A 27,843-nucleotide genomic window follows, 5' to 3' on the forward strand; every position below is an offset into this window, starting at 1 on the left:
AGACTCCAATACCTTAATTTAAGAAAATCTTCAGACTAAGACTGGTCAAGTCCACTTCAGTAGTGACGCACCTGGGATGCTGAATTTCTGCATTTGAATCAGAAATGGTTGACATTTACATTAAGTACACTTTATCCAGAGTGACAGATACTTGCCGTGTTGTACATGTTTTTTCAGGCCTGTGTCCCATCTACATCACATTAACCTCACCCAATATGTAGCTACTAAAATATGGGACATAAATTGCACACCATTAACAATTTTATTAAAAAAGTGTTACAATAAAACCCATTAAAAAGCAAACATTGACTGTACAAAGCTGTTTCACATGGTACAGGTATAAATATTGAAGCCCCACACAGTGATGCAGTGCCAATCCAAACTTTTGCTTGGGACAGACACATTTTAATGCCTAAAAATGCCAGTGTTGTCAGGAAGATGTTGGAATGGCTTCAAACTTGTATGAAACAAAATGTCTTTCAATCTGCTGTTGATAACATGAAATATCAATGGGGACGCTGAATACTTGATTACGAAATTGGGAAGAAAATAAGGCACCGTTCTCCAAAATATTCACGCAGAACTCAACATGTGATCTAAAATGGACCTGCAAATTACACACAACCAGAAACAAATGGCTTCCAAAACTGAGTTTACCCCCCAACTCAATACAGATGCATGGAGAAAAGCATGTCTACACAGGAATTAACTAAAGGATATCCAAAAGTGGTTTCTGTACTGTAGTCCAGGATGAGGATTGTGCTCTAACAGACATGCATAGTGGAGGATAATCCATTACACATATAAATGACTGGTAGCATCACTTCCATAGGAAATTCAATTTGACTTTGTACACGATACAAAAAAATTGCAGGAGAGAAGTGTTAATGGTTGCTTGGTTCCAATACAAACCATTTTATCCATGTTAAGCATTTCCACAGGTACTGAATCACTTTTTATGAGTGGGAGATTCATAACAATGAGCTATCCCTTTGGCAGCATACTACTGCTGTATAGGGGCAATTTTAATTTCATATAATTAATTCAAAGCGGTTTACAGTTAAAATCCATTCTGTATGGGGTCCCTGCCCTATAAATCAGGTGTTGGAAATCACTTTGCCCCGGGGCCAGATGGACTTTGCAAAGACCCATACAAAAATATTGTTATTAGAATTGGCTGCTTGTTTCACTATGACTAAATTAACTAGTGGGAGGAGAAAATATCAGATCATATTTTGTTTCTAATTGTCAATGAATCTTTCATAAATTATTAGTTTCAAGGATTTATACTATATGCTGTTACCTTGGAAACACCTTTTCCCCCGAATAAAACCCATTCATGATGTTTATACAAACATCACAAACATTTCAAATAGATTACTTATTATGCAAACATAACCTGCATATTATATTTACGTATACAAAACCACTTTCAAAATGTTACTGGGCCAAATGGAAAAGTGAGGATATTTAGCATGATGTGTGAGGTGTGCTTGTAGGATTCATCCCTTTCAGAGGGAAATTGTCTATAGCCTGCTTTTAGGAAGCAGAAGCTTCATGACATGGACAGGGCCATGATATGTGATGGACCAATCTGGCGGTCACGCTGTGGAGAGCTCCACCCCACTGTCACACACTCCGCTGTCCTCCCATCCGTCCAGCTTCAGATCACACATACGTTCTAAGACACCCAGCAACACAAAGAGAGAGCGATAAGGGGGATTAAGAGCAGGGGACTTCTTATCCAAGGTTATTCTATTGAAATCACATAAGGTATAATGGCTGTTGTTTTTGAGCTTACCTAAGAGTTTTGTGGTGCTTTGGGGGGCTGGTGGAGCCTGTTCTGTTTCACGCAGTGCCCCCTCCAGTACTGTCAAAGCAGAGCAGTTCCCTACAGTCCTGAGTCCCTCCAAAAGGTCCTTGACCTTTCCTCCAGACACCTACAGACGGTGGCATAGAAGTGTAACATATCAAGTTGTCACGTGCACAATTACAGTTAAATGCCTTTCTTGCAAGAGCTTATCCCAACAATGGAGTAATCAATATCAGTAGTACTAAAAAATAAAGTACAACAAACGAGAAATAGAGAGCAAGAAAGTAAGTAAGGTATATACAGGGTCAGTTCCAACACCAATGAAATACATATACATATAGGTAGATATGTATAGGGGTAAGGTGACTAGGCATCAGGATATATGACAGACAGATTAACAGCAGTGTAAATTATGATTGTGAGTGTATAGAGTCAGAATAAATGTGTGTGAGAAAATGGATAGTGTGCGTGTGTTGGTGTGTCAGTGCGTGAGTGTGTAGAGTCCTGTGAGTGTGTAAAAATGTAAATAAAAAGGGTCAACTCAGATAGTCCATGTAGCCACTTTTAACTATGTAGCAGTTTTATGGCTTGGGGATAGAAGCTGTTCAGAAGCCTGTTAGTGTCAGACTTCATGCACCGGTACCGCTGGCCGTGCAGAAGCAGAGAGAACATTATGGCTTGGGTGGCTGGATTCTAATAATTTTCTGGGCCTTCCTTTCACACTGCCTGATACCGAGGTCCTGTACGGAAGGGAGCTGAGCCGCAGTGATGTACTGGGCTGTCTGCTGTATCACAACAGGCCGAGATTGAGAGTCCCATAAGGCGGCGCAATTAGCCCAGTGTTGTTATGGTTTGGCCGGGGTAGGCCGTCATTGTAAGAAAGAATTTGTTCTTAACTGACTTGCCTAATTAAATAAAAGGTTAAATAAATACAAAAGATTTTTCAAAGATTTGGACACCGAGGAACTTGAAGCTCTCGACCGGCTCAACTGCAGCCTTGTCGATGTGGATGGGGGGGTGCTCACAGCCAGTTTCCTGTAGTCCCCGATCAGCTCTTTGGTCTTACTGATGTTGAGGGAGAGGTTGTTGTCCCGGCCCCACAGATAACTGATCTCCTCCCTGTAAGCTGTCTCATCATCACCAGTGATCAGACCTACCACCGTCGTGTCATCAGCAAACTCGATGATCGAGTTGGAGTTGTGGGTGGTCACCCAGTCGTGGATGAACAGGGAGTACAGGAGGGGACTAAGCACCACCCCTGTGGAGCCCCCATGTTGAGGGTCAGCGTGGCAGAGGTGATGTTGCCTACCCTCACCACCCTTGTATAAAATGCTAGTAAAACTAAGTGCATGCTCTTCAACCGATTGCTGCCAGCACCCTCCCGACTAGCATCACTAATCTGGACGGTTACAAATACCTAGGTATCTGGTTAGACTGTAAACTCTCCTTCCAGACTCACATTAAGCATCACCAATTCAAAATTAAATCTAGAATCGGCTTCCTATTTCGCAACAAAGCATCCTTCACTCACGCTGCCAAACATACCCTCGTAAAACGGACTATCCTACCGACTTCGGCGATGTCATTTACAAAATAGCCTCCCAACACTCTACTTAGCAAACTGGATGTAGCCTATCACAGTGCCATCCGTTTTGTCACCAAAGCCCCATTTACTACCCACCACTGCGACCTGTATGCTCTCGTTCGCCAAACCCACTGGCTCCAGGTCATCTATAAGTCTCTGCTAGGTAAAGCCCCATCTTATCTCAGCTCACTGGTCACTATAGCAACACCCACCCGTAGCATGCGCTCCAGCAGGTATATTTCACTGGTCATCCCCAAAGCCAACACTTCCTTTGGCTGTCTTTCCTTCAGTTCTCTGCTGCCAATGACTGGAACGAATTGCAAAAATCACTGAAGCTGGAATCTTATATCTCCCTCTCTAACTAAGCATCAGCTGTCAGAGCAGCTTAACGATCACTGTACCTGTACACAGCCCATCTGTAAATATTCCGCTCAGCCCAGTCAAAACTGTTCGCTGCCCTGGCCCCCCAATGGTGGAACAAACTCCCTCACGACGCCAGGACAGCGGAGTCAATCACCACCTTCCGGAGACACCTGAAACCCCACCTCTTTAAGGAATACCTAGGATAGGATAAGTAATCCCTCTCACCCCCCTTAAGTTTTAGATGCACTATTGTAAAGTGACTGTTCCACTGGATGTCATAAGGTGAATGCACCAATTTGTAAGTCGCTCTGGATAAGAGCGTCTGCTAAATGACTTAAATGTAATGTAAATGTAAATAGCACACCCAACTACCTCATCCCCATATTATTACTTACCCTCTTGCTCTTTTGCACCCCAGTATCTCTACTTGCACATCATCTGCACATCCATCACTCCAGTGTTAATGCTAGATTGTAATTATTTCAATTTATTGCCTTACCTCTTTATTCTTCTACATTTGCACACACTGTGCATAGATTTTTATATTGTGTTATTGACTGTGTTTGTTTGTTTGTGTGTAACTCTGTGTTGTTGTTTTTGTCGCACTGCTTTGCTTTATCTTGGCCAGGTCGCAGTTGTAAATGGGAACTTGTTCTCAACTGGCCTACCTGCTTAAATAACGGTGAAATAAATCAAAATAAAAGGAAATCCAGGATCCAGCTGCAGAGGAAGGTGCTCAGTTCCAGGGTTCTAAGCTTGGTGATGAGCTTGGATGGGACTATGGTGTTGAATGCTGAACTGTAGTGTATGAAAAGTATTTCCACATAGGTATTCCTCTTATTTAGGTGGGTGAGGGCAGTGTGGAATGGAATTGAGGTCTCCTGAGATGTGGGGAATAAAGGCGGGGTCAAGGAGAGGTAGGACATGACCGTGAATATGCCTGCCAGCTGCTGGAATAACACCCGGCCCGCAACCTTAAGTGTTGACCGGATTAAAGATCACGTCGACCCCGGAGAGCGAGATCACCTAGTCCCCTGGCTCGGTGGGGGCCCTGACACACATCAATATTCAGCAATTGAGTCAAAATTCAATCGAAGTGTTGAAAAAAGTCCCCAAGTTTCCATGAGAACATATTCATTCACTTTCTGTTCTGATTTTAATTTAAGGTGGGATAAATCTGACCAAGAAAGAGGACAGACTATGAAAGTGAAATTTCAATCTTACAATGGCTGTGTGACTCACAAGCCCTATATTTCCCCCTCATATCTTTGCTTTAGGTTGGGATAGTGGGTGTGTACCTCGTAGCTGTCCAGCAGCGTGCTTGCGGGGGAGGAGCTGAGTCTGAAGGCACTGTTGAGGATGCCCAGGCCCAGTATGTGTGCCAGCATCTCCCAGCCATCCTCCGGGCACTCCAGAGCCTGGCATAGTGCCCGCTTTGTGTCTGAGCCCAGGCTCTGCATGTCACCTACAGAAATATGACATCGTTGTACTCCACAATGGACAAGAACCAAGATGAGACAGCAGGAGAACCCCATGGCTTAAGCTGTAGAGATTACAATGAAGGGGCTTGTTTAAACTGAAGTGCGTGAGCCAACCTTGAGGGGGGACGAAGACGAAGGCATTGGTCTCGGGCTTGTACTCTTTTCCATTCAAGATTTCCAACACCTAGAAGCACAAGGAAGAGAGAGAATATTTAGCGAACGTTCCAGTTGATCAAAGGTCAATTCTCAAAAATGCTTTCAACTCTTGAATTCACACACCAGTAGTTTCAAACAGTCATAAAATTACTTTCATAGTAAAAAGTGTGAAAGTAAGTGTGAGAAAGGACTGTAGCAATATTAGTCAGCTGAGTGACATGTGAACATAGAAGAACATTGAGGTTAATGACAAACACACGGAACCCACCTCAGGAGTGGCAGCCATGTTGAGAGGAGTTGTCCCTGGGATGTAGCCTTCGTCCTCCTCCCCTGCCTCATCCATACAGCAGTCATGCTCTCTGAAGAACAGGGGCTCAAAGTTTTCTTTGTGAGGATCGGCACCTAGACATGAAAAGATTGATAAAGTCCTTTCTGTCTTTGAGCTAGGACTATATTACAGAGCAAACATCAAGACTGTCATCAAATTGAGACATTTGCACAAAGGGGACAGTTTGAAGAAACACAGTCCCACCTGCAGCCATGAGGAGAGCGGTCAGCTTGACAGAGCCCCGCCCTGTGGCTGTATGGAGAGGGCTGGAACCGTTGTAGGTGCAGCAGTCCACATCAGCATTCCCCTATGGAGAAAGAGAACACTGTCAACACACACATCTTATGCCCACGACCATCACATGGAAAGGATTACTTGGGTTGTGTTAGTTTGACTATACTAAACATACTCTAGGTCTCCCATCCAGGTATTGACCAGCCCCAACTCTGCTTAGTCTCAAGATGCCAGCAGAAAGATGCAGGGTGGAAGGTATGGATGTAGACAAGGCTTCTGCAATATATACCTCCAGTAGCAAGCAGCCTGCCAGGGAGACGTTGTCCAGCTCAGTGGCCAGATGGAGCGCCGTGCGGCCGCAGCTCCTCTCCTGGACCTCCACACTGCCCCCGTTCACCAGGAGGTCCCTGAGGGAACACAGGCTGTTGGCAAGCACAGCCAGGTGGAGGGAGCACAGTCCTGGAGGATAAAATCAATGTCATACTCCAGTGGACTCTTCACAATGTACTGTGTGTGTGTGTGTGTGTGTGTGTGTGTGTTGTACCTGCTGTGTTGGGGAGGTCCACTAGTTCCACTATCTCTCTGTGTCTCAGTAGAAATCCCACCATACCTCCCTCCTTCTGCTGGGCGGCCAGGTGAAGAGCTGTGTTTCCGTGGCGATCACACAGAGTGACATCAGCCCCAGCCAATAAGAGGGCCTCAGCTGCCGCCTTCTGCTGTGTTATCACCGCTATGTGCAAAGGAGTCTGGTATAGAGGAATAAATATGGGGTTCTGATTTTACTACCTCAGATTTTTATTTATTTGACCTTTATTTAACTAGGCAAGTTAGTTAAGAACAAATTCTTGTCCGTGTGTGTTTGTTACCTGGTAGAGGTTGTTTCTCATGTTAAGGACCTCCTCTCCAGGCAGAGCAGAGAGGACCTGGGCTAGACTCCTGACTGCGTCTGTCTGGCTGTGGATCACCCCCAGATGGAGACCACTGGAGAAACAGAGGACAGGCACAGATTGGCATGTGCTACTGGAGAAATTATGCCACATTTCAGGGCTATATATCCTATTGGCATCAATGCAGATGGACACAAAATGGAGGCAAATGAATGCAGATAGAAAAGTTTGAAAAATGCAGGGACGGTTATATTTCCATTAAAATGAGATCTGAAGTGATGGGAGAGGGGAGGGGACGTACGTGTCACCGTTCTCGTCCTGAGCAGTCATGAGCTGGCGCTGTGGAGCCAGCAGGTAGCTGACGTCACCAGTGACGGCGTACTGGAAGAGGGCTTCAGCCTGCCTCTCAGCAACATCCACCAGCCTGGCCACCAGCACACACTCTGTACACAAATATAAAATCACTGTCATTGACTGGATACACAACACCCTGGCTTCCAACACACACGGTCACACACCCTGCAGTGGTCTGCACCCCGAGACACTGACTCACTCTGGCTAATCACTTTACAAATGTCTCGGTTGACCTCACCTCCAGTCCTGTCCCCTGGTCCTAGCGCCCCGCTCTCCTCACTAGTCTCCCCAGCAGAGGCATCCTCTGACTTGGCTCGGACCCCAACCACTGCACCTGAGGCCGGGTCATCATCCATGTCACTGTCATCACCACTGTCCTCCGCTCTGCCTTGTGGAGCTGTGTTGAGAGGGAACATGGTTTGAGCTTCATTCCTATCCTGAACTGAAACAGAATTGAGCTCTAAACCCTGGAAAACAGACAGACACACTCACCATGTTTAATTCCTGCCCCGCCACCACTCATGCCAGGGGAAAAGCCAGAGTTGTAGCTGGTGCCATAATTATTGTAGGTGGAATAGCCCTGGAAGAAACCTAAAATATAATCAAAAGTTGTTATGTTAGCCTAAATAGACAAAGCTTTTGAAATGGTACTTCATCTTGTGTTTAGGACTTTTATGAGACATTACCCATTTGAAGTTGACATGGTTGACATTTATTCATTTTTGTAAAAATTAATGACATAAGAAACATGTTCGTTGTACCTCCTCCTCCACCTGTAGCGGGACCCCCCCCCCCTGGTCCCCGGTACAGGCCCCCTGCTCCACCGTGGCCGCTGTAGTCCTGGAAGTTAGGCAGGGTCTTCTGTCTCTTCCTCTGCACTTCTTCCTTATCTGAAGATGAAGACCAGGGGCAAGACGAGCAGATTGACTTGACAGAATAATGGGTTATGTTCAATTTGAAGAATGGCACAAACTACAGTGGGTTGGAATGGAGGCCAGCATGCACAAGGGGTCTCCAGAAAGTGGTCTGGGGGTGTTTCAGACCGGCTCACCTATGATCTGCGGATGGTAGGTGAAGGGCTTGGGCTCGCTCGTCTCATTGTCCGATTTACGCTTCAGCTGCACAAACACAGAGGTGGGTTTCTGGAGGTTCAGGTCTCTGTATTTGGGGGTCTTGAAAACAATGGCAAACTGTGGAGGGTGGAGATTTTACTCATGGTTAGGTTATAGTACTGTTACAGGGGAGGAAATGGACTTCATCGGCAACTTCTGTGTCACTGACCTGTCGGTGGACATCGGTGGGGGAGAAGTCCCCAAAGGCCTCCCATGTCAGCCCCGTCTCGTCATCCTCATAGAAGCGCACCTGGATGTCATCTGTCGCGACAGAGGGAAGATACACTGTCACAACTCCACCTTCAAACTAGGAGTAAAGTAATAAACTGCCGATGTGAAAGATATTGGAGGATAATACAAGTTCACTAGAAAAACAACACTTCTTCATTATCCAAACCAACAAGTATGTGCATAAAGCTTTCAAGTGTTGCAAGGTATCTTTCACATGTCATCAGTCATGGAACAAAAAGGAAATGTCAACATCTTTCCAAGGAAACCAGGAAATGGTCCCCAACATCTCCAGACAGGAGTATTTGAATATCTCAGATAAATGTTTTGACTGCATTGTACACTTCCTCGACAAGGAAACTCCGGTCTTAGGAAAGCCACTGTGTGCGCAGGCATCTGTTCCAACCCTACACTACACCTATTTCAAAGAATCATTGAAAATCGTGGTCTTCAGTATGGATTGTTTGAATCAAGTGTGTTAGTGCTGGGCTGGAAGAAAAGCCTGTAGGACAGGAATAGGAGATCACTGATTGAGTCTCAGTGAGGTAGAATTACTGGAGACTGGAGATGAGGCTCTTTGTTTGGAAGTCAAACAGCAGAGCCCAACAGAGACCTGAACTTCTGTCCCAAGAGAGGATCTTTCATTCCAGGGTTGTTGACCTTCTGCCAACCGACCAATGCAGATTTTTTTTTAAAGGAAAACATAGCAAGAAGGACAATAGGCCACTACAACTCTCTTCCTCTTACCACATTTGCATAACATATGGGGAATTCCCTGAGGTTGGAAAAGCAGGCCGGAGGACTTCCTTCATGAGTAGTACAGTGTGATAAATGATGTCACAGAGACATGTACCGGGTTGATTTTAAGAGCCAGCTAGATAACGCTTCAGACAACACGTTGACAGTTAGATCTTCATGATAAAAGTTGTCTTGATAAATCACACTTGGGGAATAGATGGTACAACCATGGCGCCTGCATCTTACACCGGTTTCACACTATCGTGATGACCCAAATGGTACCGGCTCGGATATGTTCTTTTCCAGCAACTATGGTGGATGCGTAACTATGCCAGCGCAGTACAGCTCAGCTCAAGGTTGACTCAGCTGTGGAGTGTGAAAAAGGAACTAGTGTACCTTTCTGAACCTTGTCACAGAGCAGGTAGACCTCCTCTCCTCCCGTCACACAGCCAGCTGTTCGGTCCATCCGCACTATCTTCAGGTTAGATGCATTTGGAGCTTCTGCAGACAGGACAAGGGAATAGAGAGATGGTCAAAAGGGTCAACTCAGATCTTCTGTTTAGTGCAAGCAGAATTACATTTTTATTTATTGACAGCTAATATGCAACAAAAAAAGGTATTCTTTGTGGTGCATCATCCCTATTTGATGCCTTGCAAATCCTTGAAATTGCCCTTTGTTATCAAATTTCAAACCACCATTTTGTTTGTTTCTCTTCAAAATCTTTTCTAATTTCAAGAAACCCCAGACACCCCAAATGTGAAGAAGAAAGGACTTGACATCCACAAACTGTGTGGATGCTTTCACGCAGTAAAGGGCTGGCATCATGAAATGAAAAGTGGATGCCTAGTTTCAGCCTTTGAGAGGAAGCCGAGTGACAAATGTGATTTAGAGGAAGATAAACGCACAGAGCTACGCAAATGAAACCAGGGCACACAGATATGGTTTAATTTCAATACATCTGTATAACTCTGAATAAAAACCTGAATTCAGTGATGCACTGCATAAAGGCACGAGAGCGGTTCTATTCATTTGTTCAAACAATAGTCCCTTCCGGAGTTTCATTAAGCTGAGGCACTTGGTCTTATAGCTACTGGGTTGCATGTAGCCTGGTATGGTGTGTTTCTATGGTGAGGTGAGGGAGCTTTGTCATAAGATGGACTTAGAGAAGGGTAATAAACCACCCTTCACTGGTAATGTAAAGAATAAACAACGGTGGACAACAGAGACTTCTTATTGGGTCTTGGCTAGCTAATTACTGTACTGTTGGGGTCAGAGTGCACTGGAAAGCACAGCACAAACGGCCGAGTGGCTGTGGCTGTTAGTGACTTACTGCTGTCGAAGATGGGGTCTGATATGACGGGGTCCAGTCTACGGGAGAAGCCCCCGTCACTGTCTGGGAGGAAGGCTGTGAACATGAGGCGCACCACGCTCAGGTCCATCTCTTTAGCCTGGTAGGACGCTGCGCTGCTGATAAGATTTCTCTGGTGATCTGAAAACACATACACTCACAAAGGTTCAATGAAGCAGGCAACGCATAAGTTCACATACAGTTCCTTCAGTAAGTATTCACACCCCTTGACTTCTTCTAAAAAAACAATTGTTACAAAGTAGGGTTGAAATGGATGCCAACAATGTACACAAAATACTCTGTAATGTCAAAGTTGAAGGATTTTTTTTTTTTAAACAAATAAAAAAATAAGACACTAAGATATCTTGATTAGATAAGTATTCACAGCACTGGGTCAATACAGGTTAGAGACACCTTTGGAAGTGATTACAGCAGAGTCTTTTTTGGGTAAGTCTCGAAAAGCTTTCCACACCTGGATTGTGCAACATTTGCCCATTATTCTTTTTAAAATTCTTCAAGTTGTTTGTTGATCATTGCTAGACAGACATCTTCAGGTATTGCCATAGATTTAAGTAGATAAGTCAAAACTGTAACTTGGCCACTCAGGAACATTCAATGTCGTCTTGGTAAGTAACTGTAGATTTGGCATTGTGTTTTAGGTTAGTGAAAAACTCCCCAGTCCTTGACGACGACAAGCATACCCATAACATTATGCAGCCACCACCATGTTTGGAAATATTGATGTGTTGTGTTGGATTTGCCCAAAATATAACACTTTGTATTCAGGACAAAAAGTTTAATTCCTTTGCCACATTTTTTACAGTATTACTTTAGTGCCTTGTTGCAAACAGGATGCATGTTTTGGAATATTTGTTTTATTCTGTATAGGCTTACTTCTTTTCACTGTCATTTAGGTTAGTATTTTGGAGTAACTACAATGTTGGGTGATCCATCCTCAGTTTTCTCTTATCACAGCCTGTAACTGTTTTAAAGTCACCATTGGCCTCAGTGAAATCCCTGAACGGTTTGCTTGCTCTCCGGCAACTGAGTTAGGAAGGGAGCCTGTATCGTTGTAGTGACTAGATGTATTGATACACCATCCAAAGCCTAATTAACAGCTTCACCATGCGCAAAGGGATATTCAGTGTCAGCTTTATATATATATATATATATTTTTTTTTTAACAATGCCCATCTTGAAATTCACTACTCGACTGAGGGACCTTACAGATAATGATATGTGTGGGGTACAGAGATGGGGTATTCACATTTTTTTTTATTGCAGAGTCCATGCAACTTATGTGATTTGTTAAGCAGCTATTTTAGGCTTGCCATAACAAAGAGGTTATATACTTTTAACTCAAGATATTACAGCTTTTCATTTTGAATTCATTTGTAAACATTTCTAAAATCACAATTCTGATGACAGTATAGGGTGTGGATCAGTGACACAAAAATCACAATTTAATTCATTTTATATTCAGGCTATCACACAACTAAATGTGTAAAAAGTCAGGGGATGTGAATACTTTCTGAAAGCATTGTATGCAAAACAAAAAAATATTCTTTGTGCTCTGCAGAAATATAGTCATTCAGTCCATCGTCTTAAAGGTGACTGACCAGTGAGCTCTCGGGGGATGCGGAACTCTCCCTGGAAGGCGTCCATCTCGGGATGGATGACGATACCGCAGTTGTAGCCCATCCTGTAGGCCTCAGACATACGGTCCTCCAGTGTCTTACTCACGTTCTTCTTGGTCACGTGGAGGATGCCCAAGTTGGGGAAACTGTCACATGGAGATATTGATTTATATGTGGTACGTTTCTAACCCTGTACGCTTGTGGAAATAGGCCTATATGGATACCACCAAATTGAGATGTTTCTAATAGAAGAACTATGAAAAAGCATATTCATGACCATGGAAGCAATTGAAAGAGAACAATTTGGAGATTATGGGGAAAATATTAGACCAAAGGTGAGGACACAACAGTTCACCTGACAAGACAAAATCAACAGTGTAATGTTTGGATTCAATGTGCATTTTACATTTACTGTACTTTTCACAGCATTTGTCAATGATTACAAGGATTTGAGTGAGAGGTCTAACTGCCCCTTCTTTTTTTGCTCTCCTAGCTTTGCCATTGAGGAACTGGAGCGAGCACACTTGTAGTTTTTTATTTGGAATACAGTCGTGTCCCCACCATCACAAAATTACTGTTGTTGTTTACGCAATCCAAAAACATTCCATTATAAAAATCACAATTTGGGTCAGGTGGCCATCATTTGAAAGCGTATTATATTGCCAACATGGCTAGCTAAATTATAAAATAGGATCTTACAGTGTTAGGCTTTCAAAAGGCATTTCAAGAACATTGCAACTTTGGTGCGCATAGAAAGGACAAGACAAACATAGGCTCGTTCTCTTCAGGACAACCCAGGCTATAACGCATGTCATCTTTCTAAATGTGGATGAAACATCATTATAAACATTGATACTGTAAATGGCATGACTTTTCTTGATTTAAAGCATTTCCCTCAGTCAGACAACAAATGTGCAAAAGTTGCCCAATTTGCGGGAGGGACGGGGGCATCTTGTCACGCGCGGTGTTCAAATTTATAACGGCTGTCAGTCAAAAGCTCATGTATAGCATGTTACTGTACAGCCACTGCATTCCAATTTAGGCGCTTACCAATGACAAAATCTGCCATTTCAAATAGAGGTCGACCGATGATGATTTTTCAATTCCGATACAGATTATTGGAGGACCTAAAAAGCCGAAGCCGATTAAATCAGCCGATTTTTAATTTGTGTTTTATTTGTAATAATGACAATTACAACAATACTGAATCAACACTTATTTTAACTTAATATAATACATCATTAAATTCAATTTAGCCTCAAATAAATATTGAAACATGTTCAATTTGGTTTAAATAATGCAAAAACAAAGTGTTGGAGAAGAAAGTAAAAGTGCAATATGTGCTATGTAAGAAAGCTAATGTTTAAGTTCCTTGCTCAGAACATGAGAACATATGAAAGTTGGTGGTTCCTTTTAACATGAGTCTTCAATATTCCCAGGTAAGAAGTTTTAGGTTGTCGTTATTATTGTAATTATAGGACTATTTTCCTTCTATACCATTTGTATTTCATTAACCTTTGACTATTGGATGTTCTTATAGGCACTTTAGTATTGCTAGTGTAACAGTATAGCTTCCGTCCCTCTCCTCGCTCCTCCCTGTGCTCGAACCAGGAACACAACGTCAACAGCAACTCTCGAAGCAGCGTTACCCATGCAGAGAAAGGGAAACAACCACAGGCTCAGAGAGAGTGACGTTTTTTTTTTTTATTTTTTTCACCTTTATTTAACCAGGTAGGCTAGTTGAGAACAAGTTCTCATTTGCAACTGCGACCTGGCCAAGATAAAAGCATAGCAGTGTGAACAGACAACACAGAGTTACACATGGAATAAACAATTAACAAGTCAATAACACAGTAGAAAAAAATGGGCAGTCTATATACAATGTGTGCAAAAGGCATGAGGAGGTAGGCGAATAATACAGTTTTGCAGATTAACACTGGAGTGATAAATGATCAGGTCATGTACAGGTAGAGATATTGGTGTGCAAAAGAGCAGAAAAATAAATAAATAAAAACAGTATAAAAAACAGTATGGGAATGAGGTAGGTGAAAATGGGTGGGCTATTTTCCTATAGACTATGTACAGCTGCAGAGATCGGTTAGCTGCTCGGATAGCTGATGTTTGAAGTTGGTGAGGGAGATAAAAGTCTCCAACTTCAGCGATTTTTGCAATTCGTTCCAGTCACAGGCAGCAGAGTACTGGAACGAAAGGCGGCCAAATGATGTGTTGGCTTTAGGGATGATCAGTGAGATACACCTGCTGGAGCGCGTGCTACGGATGGGTGTTGCCATCGTGACCAGTGAACTGAGATAAGGCGGAGCTTTACCTAGCATGGACTTGTAGATGACCTGGAGCCAGTGGGTCTGGCGACGAATATGTAGTGAGGGCCAGCCGACTAGAGCATACAAGTCGCAGTGGTGGGTGGTATAAGGTGCTTTAGTGACAAAACGGATGGCACTGTGATAGACTGCATCCAGTTTGCTGAGTAGAGTGTTGGAAGCCATTTTGTAGATGACATCGCTGAAGTCGAGGATCAGTAGGATAGTCAGTTTAACTAGGGTAAGCTTGGCAGCGTGAGTGAAGGAGGCATTGTTGCGGAATAGAAAGCCGACTCTTGATTTGATTTTCGATTGGAGATGTTTGATGTGAGTCTGGAAGGAGAGTTTGCAGTCTAGCCAGACACCTAGGTACTTATAGATGTCCACATATTCAAGGTCGGAACCATCCAGGGTGGTGATGCTAGTCGGGCATGCGGGTGCAGGCAGCAATCGGTTGAAAAGCATGCATTTGGTTTTACTCGCATTTAAGAGCAGTTGGAGGCCACGGAAGGAGTGCTGTATGGCATTGAAGCTCGTTTGGAGGTTAGATAGCACAGTGTCCAATGACGGGCCGAAAGTATATAGAATGGTGACGTCTGCGTAGAGGTGGATCAGGGAATCGCCCGCAGCAAGAGCAACATCATTGATATACACAGAGAAAAGAGTCGGCCCGAGAATTGAACCCTGTGGCACCCCCATAGAGACTGCCAGAGGACCGGACAGCATGCCCTCCGATTTGACACACTGAACTCTGTCTGCAAAGTAATTGGTGAACCAGGCAAGGCAGTCATCCGAAAAACCGAGGCTGTAGAGTCTGCCGATAAGAATATGGTGATTGACAGAGTCGAAAGCCTTGGCAAGGTCGATGAAGACGGCTGCACAGTACTGTCTTTTATCGATGGCGGTTATGATATCGTTTAGTACCTTGAGTGTGGCTGAGGTGCACCCGTGACCGGCTCGGAAACCAGATTGCACAGCGGAGAAGGTACGGTGGGATGCGAGATGGTCAGTGACCTGTTTGTTGACTTGGCTTTCGAAGACCTTAGATAGGCAGGGCAGGATGGATATAGGTCTGTAACAGTTTGGGTCCAGGGTGTCTCCCCCTTTGAAGAGGGGGATGACTGCAGCAGCTTTCCAATCCTTGGGGATCTCAGACGATATGAAAGAGAGGTTGAACAGGCTGGTAATAGGGGTTGCGACAATGGCGGCAGATAGTTTCAGAAATAGCGGGTCCAGATTGTCAAGCCCAGCTGATTTGTACGGGTCCAGGTTTTGCAGCTCTTTCAGAACATCTGCTATCTGGATTTGGGTAAAGGAGAACCTGGAGAGGCTTGGGTGAGGAGCTACGGGGGGGGCGGAGCTGTTGGCCGAGGTTTGAGTAGCCAGGCGGAAGGCATGGCCAGCCGTTGAGAAGTGTTTATTGAAGTTTTCGATAATCATGGATTTATCGGTGGAGACCGTGTTTCCTAGCCTCAGAGCAGTGGGCAGCTGGGAGGAGGTGCTCTTGTTCTCCATAGACTTCACAGTGTCCCAGAACTTTTTGGAGTTGGAGCTACAGGATGCAAACTTCTGCCTGAAGAAGCTGGCCTTAGCTTTCCTGACTGACTGCGTGTATTGGTTCCTGACTTCCCTGAACAGTTGCATATCACGGGGCTATTCGATGCTATTGCAGTCCGCCACAGGATGTTTTTGTGCTGGTCGAGGGCAGTCAGGTCTGGAGTGAACCAAGGGCTGTATCTGTTCTTGGTTCTGCATTTTTTGAACGGAGCATGCTTATCTAAAATGGTGAGGAAGTTACTTTTAAAGAATGACCATGCATCCTCAACTGACGGGATGAGGTCAATGTCCTTCCAGGATACCCGGGCCATGTCGATTAGAAAGGCCTGCTCACAGAAGTGTTTTAGGGAGCGTTTGACAGTGATGAGGGGTGGTCGTTTGACTGCGGCTCCGTGGCGGATACAGGCGATGAGGCAGTGATCGCTGAGATCCTGGTTGAAGACAGCAGAGGTATATTTGGAGGGCCAGTTGGTCAGGATGACGTCTATGAGGGTGCCCTTGTTTACAGAGTTAGGGTTGTACCTGGTGGGTTCCTTGATGATTTGAGTGAGAATGAGGGCATCTAGCTTAGATTGTAGGACTGCCGGGGTGTTAAGCATATCCCAGTTTAGGTCACCTAACAGAACGAACTCTGAAGCTAGATGGGGGGCGATCAATTCACAAATGGTGTCCAGGGCACAGCTGGGAGCTGAGGGGGGGTCGGTAGCAGGCGGCAACAGTGAGAGACTTGTTTCTGGAGAGAGTAATTTTCAAAATAAGTAGTTCAAACTGTTTGGGTATGGAACGCTGTTTGAAACGCTATTAGCGCGCGCTAACTAGCTGGCCATTTCACTTCGGTTACACCAGCCTCATCTCGGGAGTTGATAGGCTTGAAGTCATAAACAGCGCAATGCTTGACGCACAACAAAGAGCTGCTGGCAAAACGCCCGAAAGTGCTGTTTGAATTAATGTTTACGAGCCTGCTTTTGCCTACCACCGCTGAGTCAGATACTTAGATACTTGTATGCTCAGTCAGATTATATGCAACGCCGGACACGCTAGATAATATCTAGTAATATCATCAACCATGTGTAGTTAACTAGTGATTATGATTGATTGATTGTTTTTTATAAGATAAGTTTAATGCTAGCTAGCAACTTACCTTGGCTTACTGCATTCGCGTAACAGGCAGTCTCCTTGTGTAGTGCAACAAGAGAGAGGCAGGTCGTTATTGCGTTGGACTAGTTAACTGTAAGATTGGTTCCCCGAGCTGACAAGGTGAAAATCTGTCGTTCTGCCCCTGAACGAGGCAGTTAACCCAACGTTCCTAGGCCGTCATTGAAAATAAGACTGTGTTCTTAACTGACTTGCCTAGTTAAATAAAGATTAAATAAAGGTGTTAAAGAAAAAAAAACCTTTTTTTTTAAATCGGCAAAATCGGTGTTCAAAAATACAGATTTCCGATTGTTATGAAAACTTGAAATCGGCCCTAATTAATCGCCCATTCCGATTAATCGGTCAACCTCTAATTTCAACCTATATACAGGGTGATACAGGCTGTTAATGGGAAGGGCTACGTAAACATGCAAGATAGAACACCACAACGACGTACGTTCAGGTTAGATGGGGAAACCCTAAGTCAGAAATCTCATCACTACATCTCAAAGGAAGGGCCTATAATCATCTTATAAAAAGTCCTGACATGTCTGCAATATTGTCAATAAGTAAGCATATTAAAACCTGTTGAATGCACCAGTAAGCTAGCTGGTGTGTGTGTCAGCTAGAGAGAGAATGGTGGAAACAAACACCTGATGCTGGAGTCTTTTGGCTGTAGGTCTGCGATGCAGATGCCCTTGTCACACTGCTTGCCCACCAGACTGTGGGCATGGAGGTGGGCATCTTTAGAGTTGGTCACCAGCTGTACCACCACACGTGCCAACCCCTGATAGTTAAAGATCTGCAAAGAGGGAGACAAACACTTTTTAGACCAGATATTAGAACTACAGCCCCGGGAGCCAGACTGATAGTGACTCACTTACTCATTCATTCATTCATTCATTCATTCATTCATTCATACAAGCATTGAAAAAAACAGTTGAATATGCCAGTCCAAATGGTAAACAATATCTGAGCGATGAATCCACCAAATGAAAACATGAAGGAAAGGATGGATGAAAACAGTGTTCCACATGGCTCAAGTTGACACTCAGGGTTAGGGTAGGTTGGGAACCTGTTTTCGCACACTTTTTAAATAAGTGACCAGAGTTATTTTTTATTAAACAACAGTGAAAGGTCGTGTTTTCAGTTCCTTTTAACAAGAGTCTTCAATATTCCCAGGTAAGACTATTTTCCTTCTATACCATTTGTATTTCATTAACCTTTGACTATTGATGTTCTTATAGGCACTTTAGTATTGCCAGTGTAACAGTATAGCTTCTGTCCCTCTCCTCGCTCCTCCCTGGGCTCGAACCAGCAACACAACGACAACAGCCACCATCGAAGCAGCGTTACCCATGCAGAGCAAGGTGAACAACTACTAGAAGGCTCAGAGCGAGTGACGTTTGAAACGCTATTAGCGCGCTAACTAGCTAGCCATTTCACTTCGGTTACACCAGCCTCATCTCGGGAGTTGATAGACTTGAAGTCATAAACAGCGCAATGCTTGACGCACAACGAAGAGCTGCTGGCAAAATGCACGAAAGTGCTGTTTGAATGAATGTTTACACGCCTGCTTCTGCCTACCACTGCTCAGTCAGATACTTAGATACTTGTATGCTCAGTCAGATTATATGCAACGCAGGACACGCTAGATAATATCTATTAATATCATCAACCATGTGTAGTTAACTAGTGATTATGATTGATTGTTTGTTTTTAATAAGATAAGTTTAATGCTAGCTAGCAACATACCTTGGGTAACTGCATTCGCGTAACAGGCAACCTCCTTGTGGAGTGCAACGAGAGAGAGGCTGGTCGTTATTGCGTTGGACTAGTTAACTGTAAGGTTGCAAGATTGGGTCCCCCGAGCTGACAAGGTGAAAATCTGTCATTCGACCCCTGAACGAGGCAGTTAACCCACCGTTCCTAGGCCGTCATTGAAAATAAGAATGTGTTCTTAACTGACTTGCCTAGTTAAATAAAAGGTGTAAAAAAATATATTTATAAATCGGCGCCCAAAAATACCGATTTCTGATTGTTATGAAAACTTGAAATCGGCCTTAATTAATCGGCCATTCCGATTAATCGGTCGACCTCTACATCCAATCCGAAACGCCATACCCGTCACGGAAAATCCCTCAGCAAATTGGTTAATAAGCATTACTTGGCACAAAAGGTCCCATAAAAATCTATTTTGTATTTTCCCAAATTCTGTTTTAAGATTTTATTTTCGTGGTTTGTGATTTTCCCCCAGTTTTTTTCAGTTACTGCTGAAGCACATGTCATGACAGAGTTAGCAAAACAATCAGCACCCAATTGATAGAAATAATCCTGGATTAACATTTAATTGAGAATGTTTTTGGGGAAAGTATGTCTACCCACAAGACGGTTATCATTATCGTCGCTAACTGGCTACATACAGATTGGTAGACAAACACGCAACCAAACAGACAGAGGGGGGCAATATTGCTGAAATTAATTGGCAGATATTTTGTTAAATTTGGCTTTTTAAACCAACTGTGGCTAACCAGGGGTGGGATAATGTCAATGTGGCTTTAATTGGATAGTAGCCAATGATAGCGTGAGCTTTGTTTGACATTTTGCGATGGAACATATGAAAAAAATGCATTTATTTCAGAATTGATTTGCGAGCTACTCGTAGGTGGGCTGCGAGCTACTGGCAGCTCTACCTGTTGGGAGAACCCTGCTGTAGACGAATGCCACTGAACTTGGCCTTCACTTCGCCTCTTTCTGGTTCCCAGAGACAAAATGAGCCTACATACAAAACCAACCCAGTTCCTAGAAACAGCACGTGTTGTTAGACACAGTAGCCAGCGGGTGAACCTGAAGAACACATTTAGAATTTGCCTAGGCCTACCTAGAAAAGTCTCTAGCCTGCACTTGTCAAATGTATCTTTCCTCAACCCTGTCTTTAACCACAGCATATACTACTGTTCAAAAGTTTGGGGTCACTTAGAAATGTCCTTGTTTTTGAAAGAAACTTTTTTTTGTCCATTAAAATAACATCAAATTGATCAGAAATACAGTGTAGACATTGTTAGTGTTGTAAATGACTATTGTAGCTGGAAACGGCAGATTTTTTAATGGATTATCTACAGAGGCCCATTATCAGCAACCATCACTCCTGTGTTCCAATGGCATGTTGTTAGCTAATCCAAGTTTATCATTTTAAAAGGCTAATTGATCATTAGAAAACCCTTTTGCAATTATATTAGCAGAGCTGAAAACTGTCGTTCTGATTAAAGAATCAATGAAACTGGCCTTCTTCAGACTAGTTGAGTATCTGGAGCATAACCATTTGTGGTTATGGACTTTCTTCTGAAACTCATCAGTTTATTCTTGTTCTGAGAAATTAAGGGTTATTCCTTGCAAGAAATTGCCAAGAAACTGAAGATGCTGTGTCCTACTCCCTTCACAGAACAGTGCAAACTAGCTCTAATCAGAAAAGAAAGAGGAGTGGGAGGCCCCAGTGCACAACTGAGCAAGAGGACAAGTACATTAGAGTGTCTAGTTTGAGAAACTGACGCCTCACAAGTCGTCAACTGGCAGCTTCATTAAATAGTACCCGTAAAACACCAGTATCAACGTCAACAGTGAAGAGGCGACTCTGGGATGCTGGCCTTCGAGGCAGAGTTCCTCTGTCCAGTGTCTGTTTTTTTTTGCCCATCTTAATCTTCTTTTTATTGGCCAGTCTGAGATATGGCTTTTTCTTTGCAACTCTGCCTAGAAGGCCAGAATCCCAGAGTCGCCTCCTTACTGTTAACATTGAGACCGGTGTTTAAAAGGCTAATTGATCATTAGAGAACATTTCTAAGTCACCCCAAACTTTTGAAAGGTAGAGTACATATAAGGTTTTCTAGAATACAACACCTCCCCTGGTTACCTTTTTGGGTTATAGCCAGACTGCTACGCGCTCTCCTGCTTACATAGCATGGTAGTGTGGTTTTTTGTGTAAGGAAATACAATTTAGAAAAATATAAAATGTACTCTCAGGGTTATTGGCTCTTAGCCTGTGCAGCTAGTTCATTCATAACAACTTAATGACTAAATTACTGAAATGTAATGGCTGGCTGAGTGAGGCTCAGTTAGGAGCTGCAGTGTGATGGTCACTGTGTTGTGTGTATCATGTGGTTATTCATACACTTTCTCTACGGGGAAAATTAGTCTCTCTTGCATCAACAAAACACACGCATACAATCACACGCAACAAGCATTCAAATTTGTTGAAAATGCCAGTCCAAATGGTAAACAATATCTGAGTGATGAATCCACCAAATGAGAACATGAAGGAAAGGATGGATGAAAACAGTGTTCCACATGGCTCAAGTTGACACTCAGGGTTAGGGTAGGTTGGGAACCTGTCTTCGCACACTTCTTCATACGCCACCAGATCTATTTTCAATCAACGGCAAAAGGTTAAGTTCAACTAAAGATTCCCAGCCAATCCAAAACTACCCGTCACGGGGAACCCCTCAGCTTACCCGTCACCAATTCTTCACAGAAAAGAGAATGTGCATTTCTCTTCAGTGATCAGATATGCATTTCATGCAGTTGAATCACTTTCTATGACACACAGACCAACGTCTCAGAGTTCTGTTCTGACTAAAAGGAAGCCGACATAGATAGTCTAGATCTAACAATAGAATGTAAACAACATTCTTGATCTGTCAAAGGCTGATACCATTAATTCAATACAGCAACAATGACGCATCAAATAAATGATTAACTCTGGGAGTGACTTATGTATGCTATGAGCTTATGGATATCAACATATGTAATGGACAGAGGGGGGAGGTAAAGGTATGCCATCTAACCACTTTGAAATCTTACACATGCTTCCTGGTCAAAATTAATACCACACTGTAGACCAGGGTTTCCAAACTCAGTCCTGGGCCCCCTCCCCCCAACCCCCCAGGTGCACATTTTGGTTTTTGCCTTAGCAACTACAGAGATGATTCAAATAATGAAAGTTTGATGAGGAGTTGGTTATTTGAATCAACGGTGTAGTGCTAGGGAGAAAAACAAAACGTGTACCAGGGGGGCCCAGGACAGAGTTTGGGAAACCCTGCTGTAGACGAATGCCACTGAACTAGGCCTTCACTTCACGCCTCTTTCTGGTTCCCCGAGACAAAATTGGCCTACATATAAAACCAACCCAGTTCCTAAAAACAGCCTGTGTCGTTAGGTGCAGTAGCCAGAGGGTGAGACTGAAAACACATTTTGAAGTTGTCTACCTAGGAAACAATCTCTAGCCTGCTCTTGAGCTCAAATGTATTTTTCCTCAACCCAGTCTATAGCCACAGCATATACATATCCGGCTTTCTAGAATATAAGGACTAGAATATAACTCCTCCCTTGGTTACCTATTTGGGTTATCTTACAAGGTGAAAAGTGAGGATGCAGTGAGAATGCTATTTTGTTGTCCTTGTCTTGCAGATCAGATTCAATTTAAATTGCCCCTCCAGGGATGGATGCAAGCACTGACTTGTGGAGAACTCAGACATTCTGTACTGTTGCCGCATATGAAACATTTGATCTCAATCCCGAAGGCTAGAGTATAGAGTCATATTAAAAGCTTTAGCTTCACCGTCCAAAGAAATACATAGGGGAGCATGTATGTGGCACAGAAACAGAACTCATATATCAATGCACTGTGTGTCTTCTTTGTACAGATGCACAACATAGGCAGTGGTCTACATGTGCCTGCGCAACCTCTAGAACAGGTTTGAGAGACAATACTTTCTTCGCTCTGAGGCAGTCGTTTCATGTCTGAGTCTGTCTGAGATCGTGGGGGCGAGCTGAAAATACTGTTTCCTGTCGGAGACGCCACTCAACAGTTCCTAGTAATTACCCCTATGACACAGGAGGAAAATCCCAAAAGGCTTGAAACAAAGGAAATGGCAGGTCAGATTTATATACCTGTTTTCAAACACCTAATTTTCAAAAATGTGCTCTCAGGGTTATTGGCTCTTAGCCTGTGCAGCTAGTTCATTCATAACGACTTAATGACTAAATTACTGAATCGTAAGGTCTTGACTGGCTGGCTGACTGGCTGAGTGACAGGCTCAGTTAGGAGTTTGGGTGTTACTGTCACAAAGGTTCAAATCTATTTTTTTAAAAGCACTCTATGCAAATGAGAGGTTGGAGAAATACCTACTCCTACTACTTGAAGAAAATGTGTGGAGACACGAGAAGAGGGGATTTCCCAGAGTTTATTCTGAACATAGTTCAAATTGTCTAAGATAAATTAATATTTGTGGTGTGAGTGAGAGAATGGATATATTTGCATGCCATGAATGGATTTCTGTCAGGGTGGGCCTGTAAATGTTAGTTTGAAATACAAGCGGAACTGATCATAACTTCCTTCGTTTATGAATGAAAAAAACAATTAAATCTCAAACACATAAGGGACAGAAAATTCCTAGGAATCGCAAGCAGAATTCCTACTTCTGCTTGTTCAGTTGGAGGATCAAAGGAAAGGGGCCTCTCGAGTGGCGCAGGAACTACATCGCAGTGCTAGCTACGCTACTACAGATCCTGGTTCGATCCCTGGCTGTGTCGCATCCAGCCGTGACCGGGAGCCAGCGCGCAATTGGCCGGTTGGGTTGTCTCGAAACTCCTGTAGCGGGCCGGGCCCAATGAACGCTGACACGGTCGCCAGGTGGACGGTGTTTCCTCCGACACGTTGGTGCGGCTGGCTTCCAGGCTAAGCAAGCATTGTGTCAAGAAGCAGTGTGGCTGGTTGTGTTTCGGAGGACGCACAGCTCTCGACCTTCGCCTCTCCTGAGTCTGTAAGGGAGTTGCAGCAATGGAACAAGACTAACTACCAATTGGATACCATGAAATTTGGGAGAAAAAGGGGTAAAAAACATGATAATAAAGGATGGAAGGAAGGAGTGAAGGACAGACAGCAGGCAATAAGAGAACAGAACGACGAAAGTAAAGGAGGGAGAAGGGAAATAACTAAGGAGAGAAAGGAAGAAGGAAGGATGGAAAGCATGAAGGAAGAAAGGAAGGAAATTATGACATAAGGAAGGACATGTTGGTGGATCTTACTCTGATATTGGGATAGGACTTTCTGTTCTTCTCACTAGAGGCCCCTGGTAGCCCGCCATGAGAAGGTCCCTCACAGCCATAACGAAACCTGAAGCCCCGCTAGAATAGACATAGAATACCTTTAATGACACTCAACTGAACACTTTTCAATACCACTTTGAAATGTGATTAAATTCAATTTTGGAGTCTAGCTTGTTTACGTAGCCTGTGGTGTAACTGAAAGAAGGAGCACAATGACGAAAAGGGTTACCTGTTTAGGCTGTTCAATGATTTGGAGGTAGGGCCCATCTGCTGTAACTAAGAACAAATAAACAATGGTTTACATTAGTTTTACAGCAGGACTGGCCAACCCTCCTCCTGGAGAGCTTCTGTACTGGGTGTGCATACAGGCTTTTGTTCCAGCCCTGCTCTAACACAGCCGATTTTGTGAACTAATGAGCTGCCAGTGAGGACATTGACTAGCGGAATCAGGTGTTAGAGTGGCGCTGGAACAAAATGCTGCACAGCCAGTAGCCTAGCTCTCCAGGACCTTCCCTCTACTAAACAAACATATTACTTTTTCCCAGGTGCTGTGATAGAGGATGTATTTAAAGTCAGATAAGAAGCAACACTGACAAAGGGTGTGAACCTTTTAGGAATGGGGGCCAGGGCTATCGTCCGTGTCAACAAAACATCTTCTGCTCTCTGTCTCAGAACATCTTCCTCCTCAAACTACTTAGCTGAGCGAGCTTCTTCCCCTTCCTGCCTAATGTAGGGCCCGCTGCCTAAGCCACATCCTCCCACTGACATAACCTCAATCAAGAACCTCATCTGCCAAATGATGTTCGGCTTCAGATCTCTATAGAACAGACAACCTTCATCCAGACATTCAAATGTGACATTTTCCTTCAGCTCTAAGAATGGAGCATTGCACTGTCACAAGATGTCTTGTTCCATACTTGTAAGATTAATGAAGTAGTTTATCGGGTATGTCCATTCATCTAGACTGCTCTTGAATATGCCAGTTCTGGGTACAGAGATGGGTATCCCCCAAGAAAGTAGTAATAAAATAGATGTATTTTATATAGCTCTATTCATTACAAACAACAATCTCAATGTCGCTTTGAACACAAAAACAACTGTAGAGATCTTGCTGTTCACAGTTGATGGTCTTTCGCAGCTTCATATGTCTGGGCAGTTCAAAAAGGCAGAAGCAGCAGTACCTTGAACCTTATTGGCCCATTCCCACAACCACTCTGGCATAAACATCCACTACTAGTCTCACTTAAACCTTGGTTTTAAAACAGCCCTCTTGAGACCAAAGGAGAAGTGAAAGCACAGAGAAGGAGAAGTACACTTTATGTCTACATTACAACTCTGCAATATCATGACATCATGAAACTGAGTTCAGAAAAACAACTTTTTCCATAAAAGAACAGAGGTGGCAAGAAAGAGCTTACTCTCTACAGTGAAAGTACTCTCCAATTTTAGGCTTTCATCAAATTACATCTTTAGTTAGGCCCATTTCATCTCTATTTGGGTATAAAGGCCTAAACATGGGGCATATCTGAAGGTGACAGATAGGTGCAGGTAATCAATATAGCTCATAATGGGTTTTATAAAGGGGGTCATGACTTCTTACCTGTCCGGAGTGAGTTGGAGTGTGACATGGGAGGGAAATTCAGGGGATCCCATAGTGGATCTATGTCAAAGTTGTACTACAAGAAAAGACAAGAGAGAATCTAATTTCAATGACCAATGTAGAAATATATGAATAATATCTATGAAAGAGACACTGGCAAACCTATTACAGATGAAGAGACATCTTTAGCCACCGTGTTAACCTCTCCTTTAATATGGGCTGTTGTTCTGATGTGCTATATGTTTATAGGGAAATCGATTTCTTCTTAAAACTCAGTGACAAAAAATAAAGCCTACAATGCATATATGACAAATACAGAAATTCAGTGTCGACATTGCGTGGACATGAAACACCTAGTTTACCGGTTGGTGAGGTAGGTAAGGCTCCTCTTCTGCCATTGTGTCTGAGAGAGAAGACAAAGACCGTGAGAAAAGTAATGGCTTATAAAGCAATAGTGCACATATGGATATTACATACAGTTATATCAAATTACTTACCGGAATTAAAGATATCATTGATTTCCTGCATCTGACCCAATCTCAAATGTGGCCTGATTAAACAGTTCTCGTTACATTTGGATTTGCTACGGGTAATGCTCTGTGCATAAACCACTTAGCTAACTAGCCAGTTCAAGTTTAATAGCTAACTAAAACAAGTGTCATGATAAGAGAGGGTGTTGCTTTAGCTAATTTAAGTACATTTTCCAATAGCCCCATAATGACTAAATAAAGGGCAAACTGGCTTTATTGGCTTTACATAGCTAACTACTTCATTGTTTGATTGTGGCTAGCAAACATGCTAGTCGATTATACTATTTTAGTTGGCTAGCATACATGCTAACTGGCTAATAAAGAGGAAGTGGACAAGGCTAGCAACCTAACTGACTTGGTAGCAAAGTTATACCAGCTAACGGTAGCTAAGCTAACTATCAATATACTTTCTAACTTAGTTACTCATTTAATTGAACATTGTAGCCAATGCTTACCTTCGGTCACAAATGTGATTCCTACATCAACATGAAAGTCCAAGGCAATGGCAGTCCCAATCCAATCAGTTGAGTCGAGTTTTGCACATTATCGCGCCATGCTTGCGACCTGAACTCATTTGACTTAATCAAACATGGACAGTATCTATGGTAAATTGTTCATATTACACACAACTAAATATGTCAGTACTAGCTAACAAAGGACATCGACTTATACAATTGTTCAGACACTTGACTTCCCCACTATAAATTTCACTGCGGTCAAGTGAGCCGACACTCGCAAATCGCAGCTAAGCCACCTGCGTTTGACTTTACTCCTGAATTTCTATGCGCGAATACGCAACACTTTAGGGTATCACGTGTTTTCTGAAACTGAGTAGGATGCACTTTCATGCACAGATGGAGACGATGGCTACAAATCATTCCAAGCAACCCGTTTGAAGCACACGTATTTAATCTTCCATAATCAAAATTATAACATTTCTCGCTTTATCAAAACTTTCTTTGATATTCCGGGTAGAGTATGGCTGCATAAGCTGCAGTAGCCCAGCGTGTGTGCTGGTTAACACATGTTCAATTGTGAAAGCAAGATGTGTTTACAGTCATGACATACAAACACAGTACACACACACACACACACACACACACACACACACACACACACACACACACACACACACACACACACACACACACACACACACACACACACACACACACACACACACACACACACACACAGTGCACACACACACACACAGTACACACACACACACACACACAGTTTCACAGCAAAATCTAAGTGAGCTTGATGTTTTTCTTCATTTTTCTTTGTATTTCATTAAAGAGAGTTTAGAATTGTGTATAAAGTGTTAAATAACTA

General features: G+C 43.2%; 1 protein-coding gene across 1 annotated transcript; it reads right to left on the reverse strand.

Moving 5' to 3' along the window:
- Positions 1-243: 243 nt before the first annotated feature.
- Positions 244-27,276, reverse strand: LOC124011515 (nuclear factor NF-kappa-B p105 subunit-like). The gene is made up of 24 exons (XM_046324958.1): positions 26,961-27,276; positions 26,338-26,378; positions 25,976-26,051; positions 24,605-24,651; positions 24,355-24,453; positions 17,928-18,076; positions 12,248-12,411; positions 10,611-10,769; positions 9,676-9,780; positions 8,483-8,574; positions 8,253-8,391; positions 7,963-8,091; positions 7,694-7,792; positions 7,440-7,598; positions 7,149-7,290; positions 6,827-6,941; positions 6,505-6,706; positions 6,250-6,419; positions 5,931-6,033; positions 5,667-5,800; positions 5,357-5,426; positions 5,060-5,226; positions 1,802-1,940; positions 244-1,681 (listed from the first exon to the last, which is right to left on the reverse strand). Exons 2-24 carry the CDS (start codon positions 26,371-26,373, stop codon positions 1,602-1,604), a joined length of 2,775 nt encoding a protein of 924 aa, XP_046180914.1. The 5' UTR covers positions 26,374-26,378; positions 26,961-27,276; the 3' UTR covers positions 244-1,601.
- Positions 27,277-27,843: the final 567 nt, after the last annotated feature.

Source organism: Oncorhynchus gorbuscha, linkage group LG23 (assembly GCF_021184085.1).
Source record: "Oncorhynchus gorbuscha isolate QuinsamMale2020 ecotype Even-year linkage group LG23, OgorEven_v1.0, whole genome shotgun sequence".
NCBI lineage: Eukaryota > Metazoa > Chordata > Actinopteri > Salmoniformes > Salmonidae > Oncorhynchus > Oncorhynchus gorbuscha.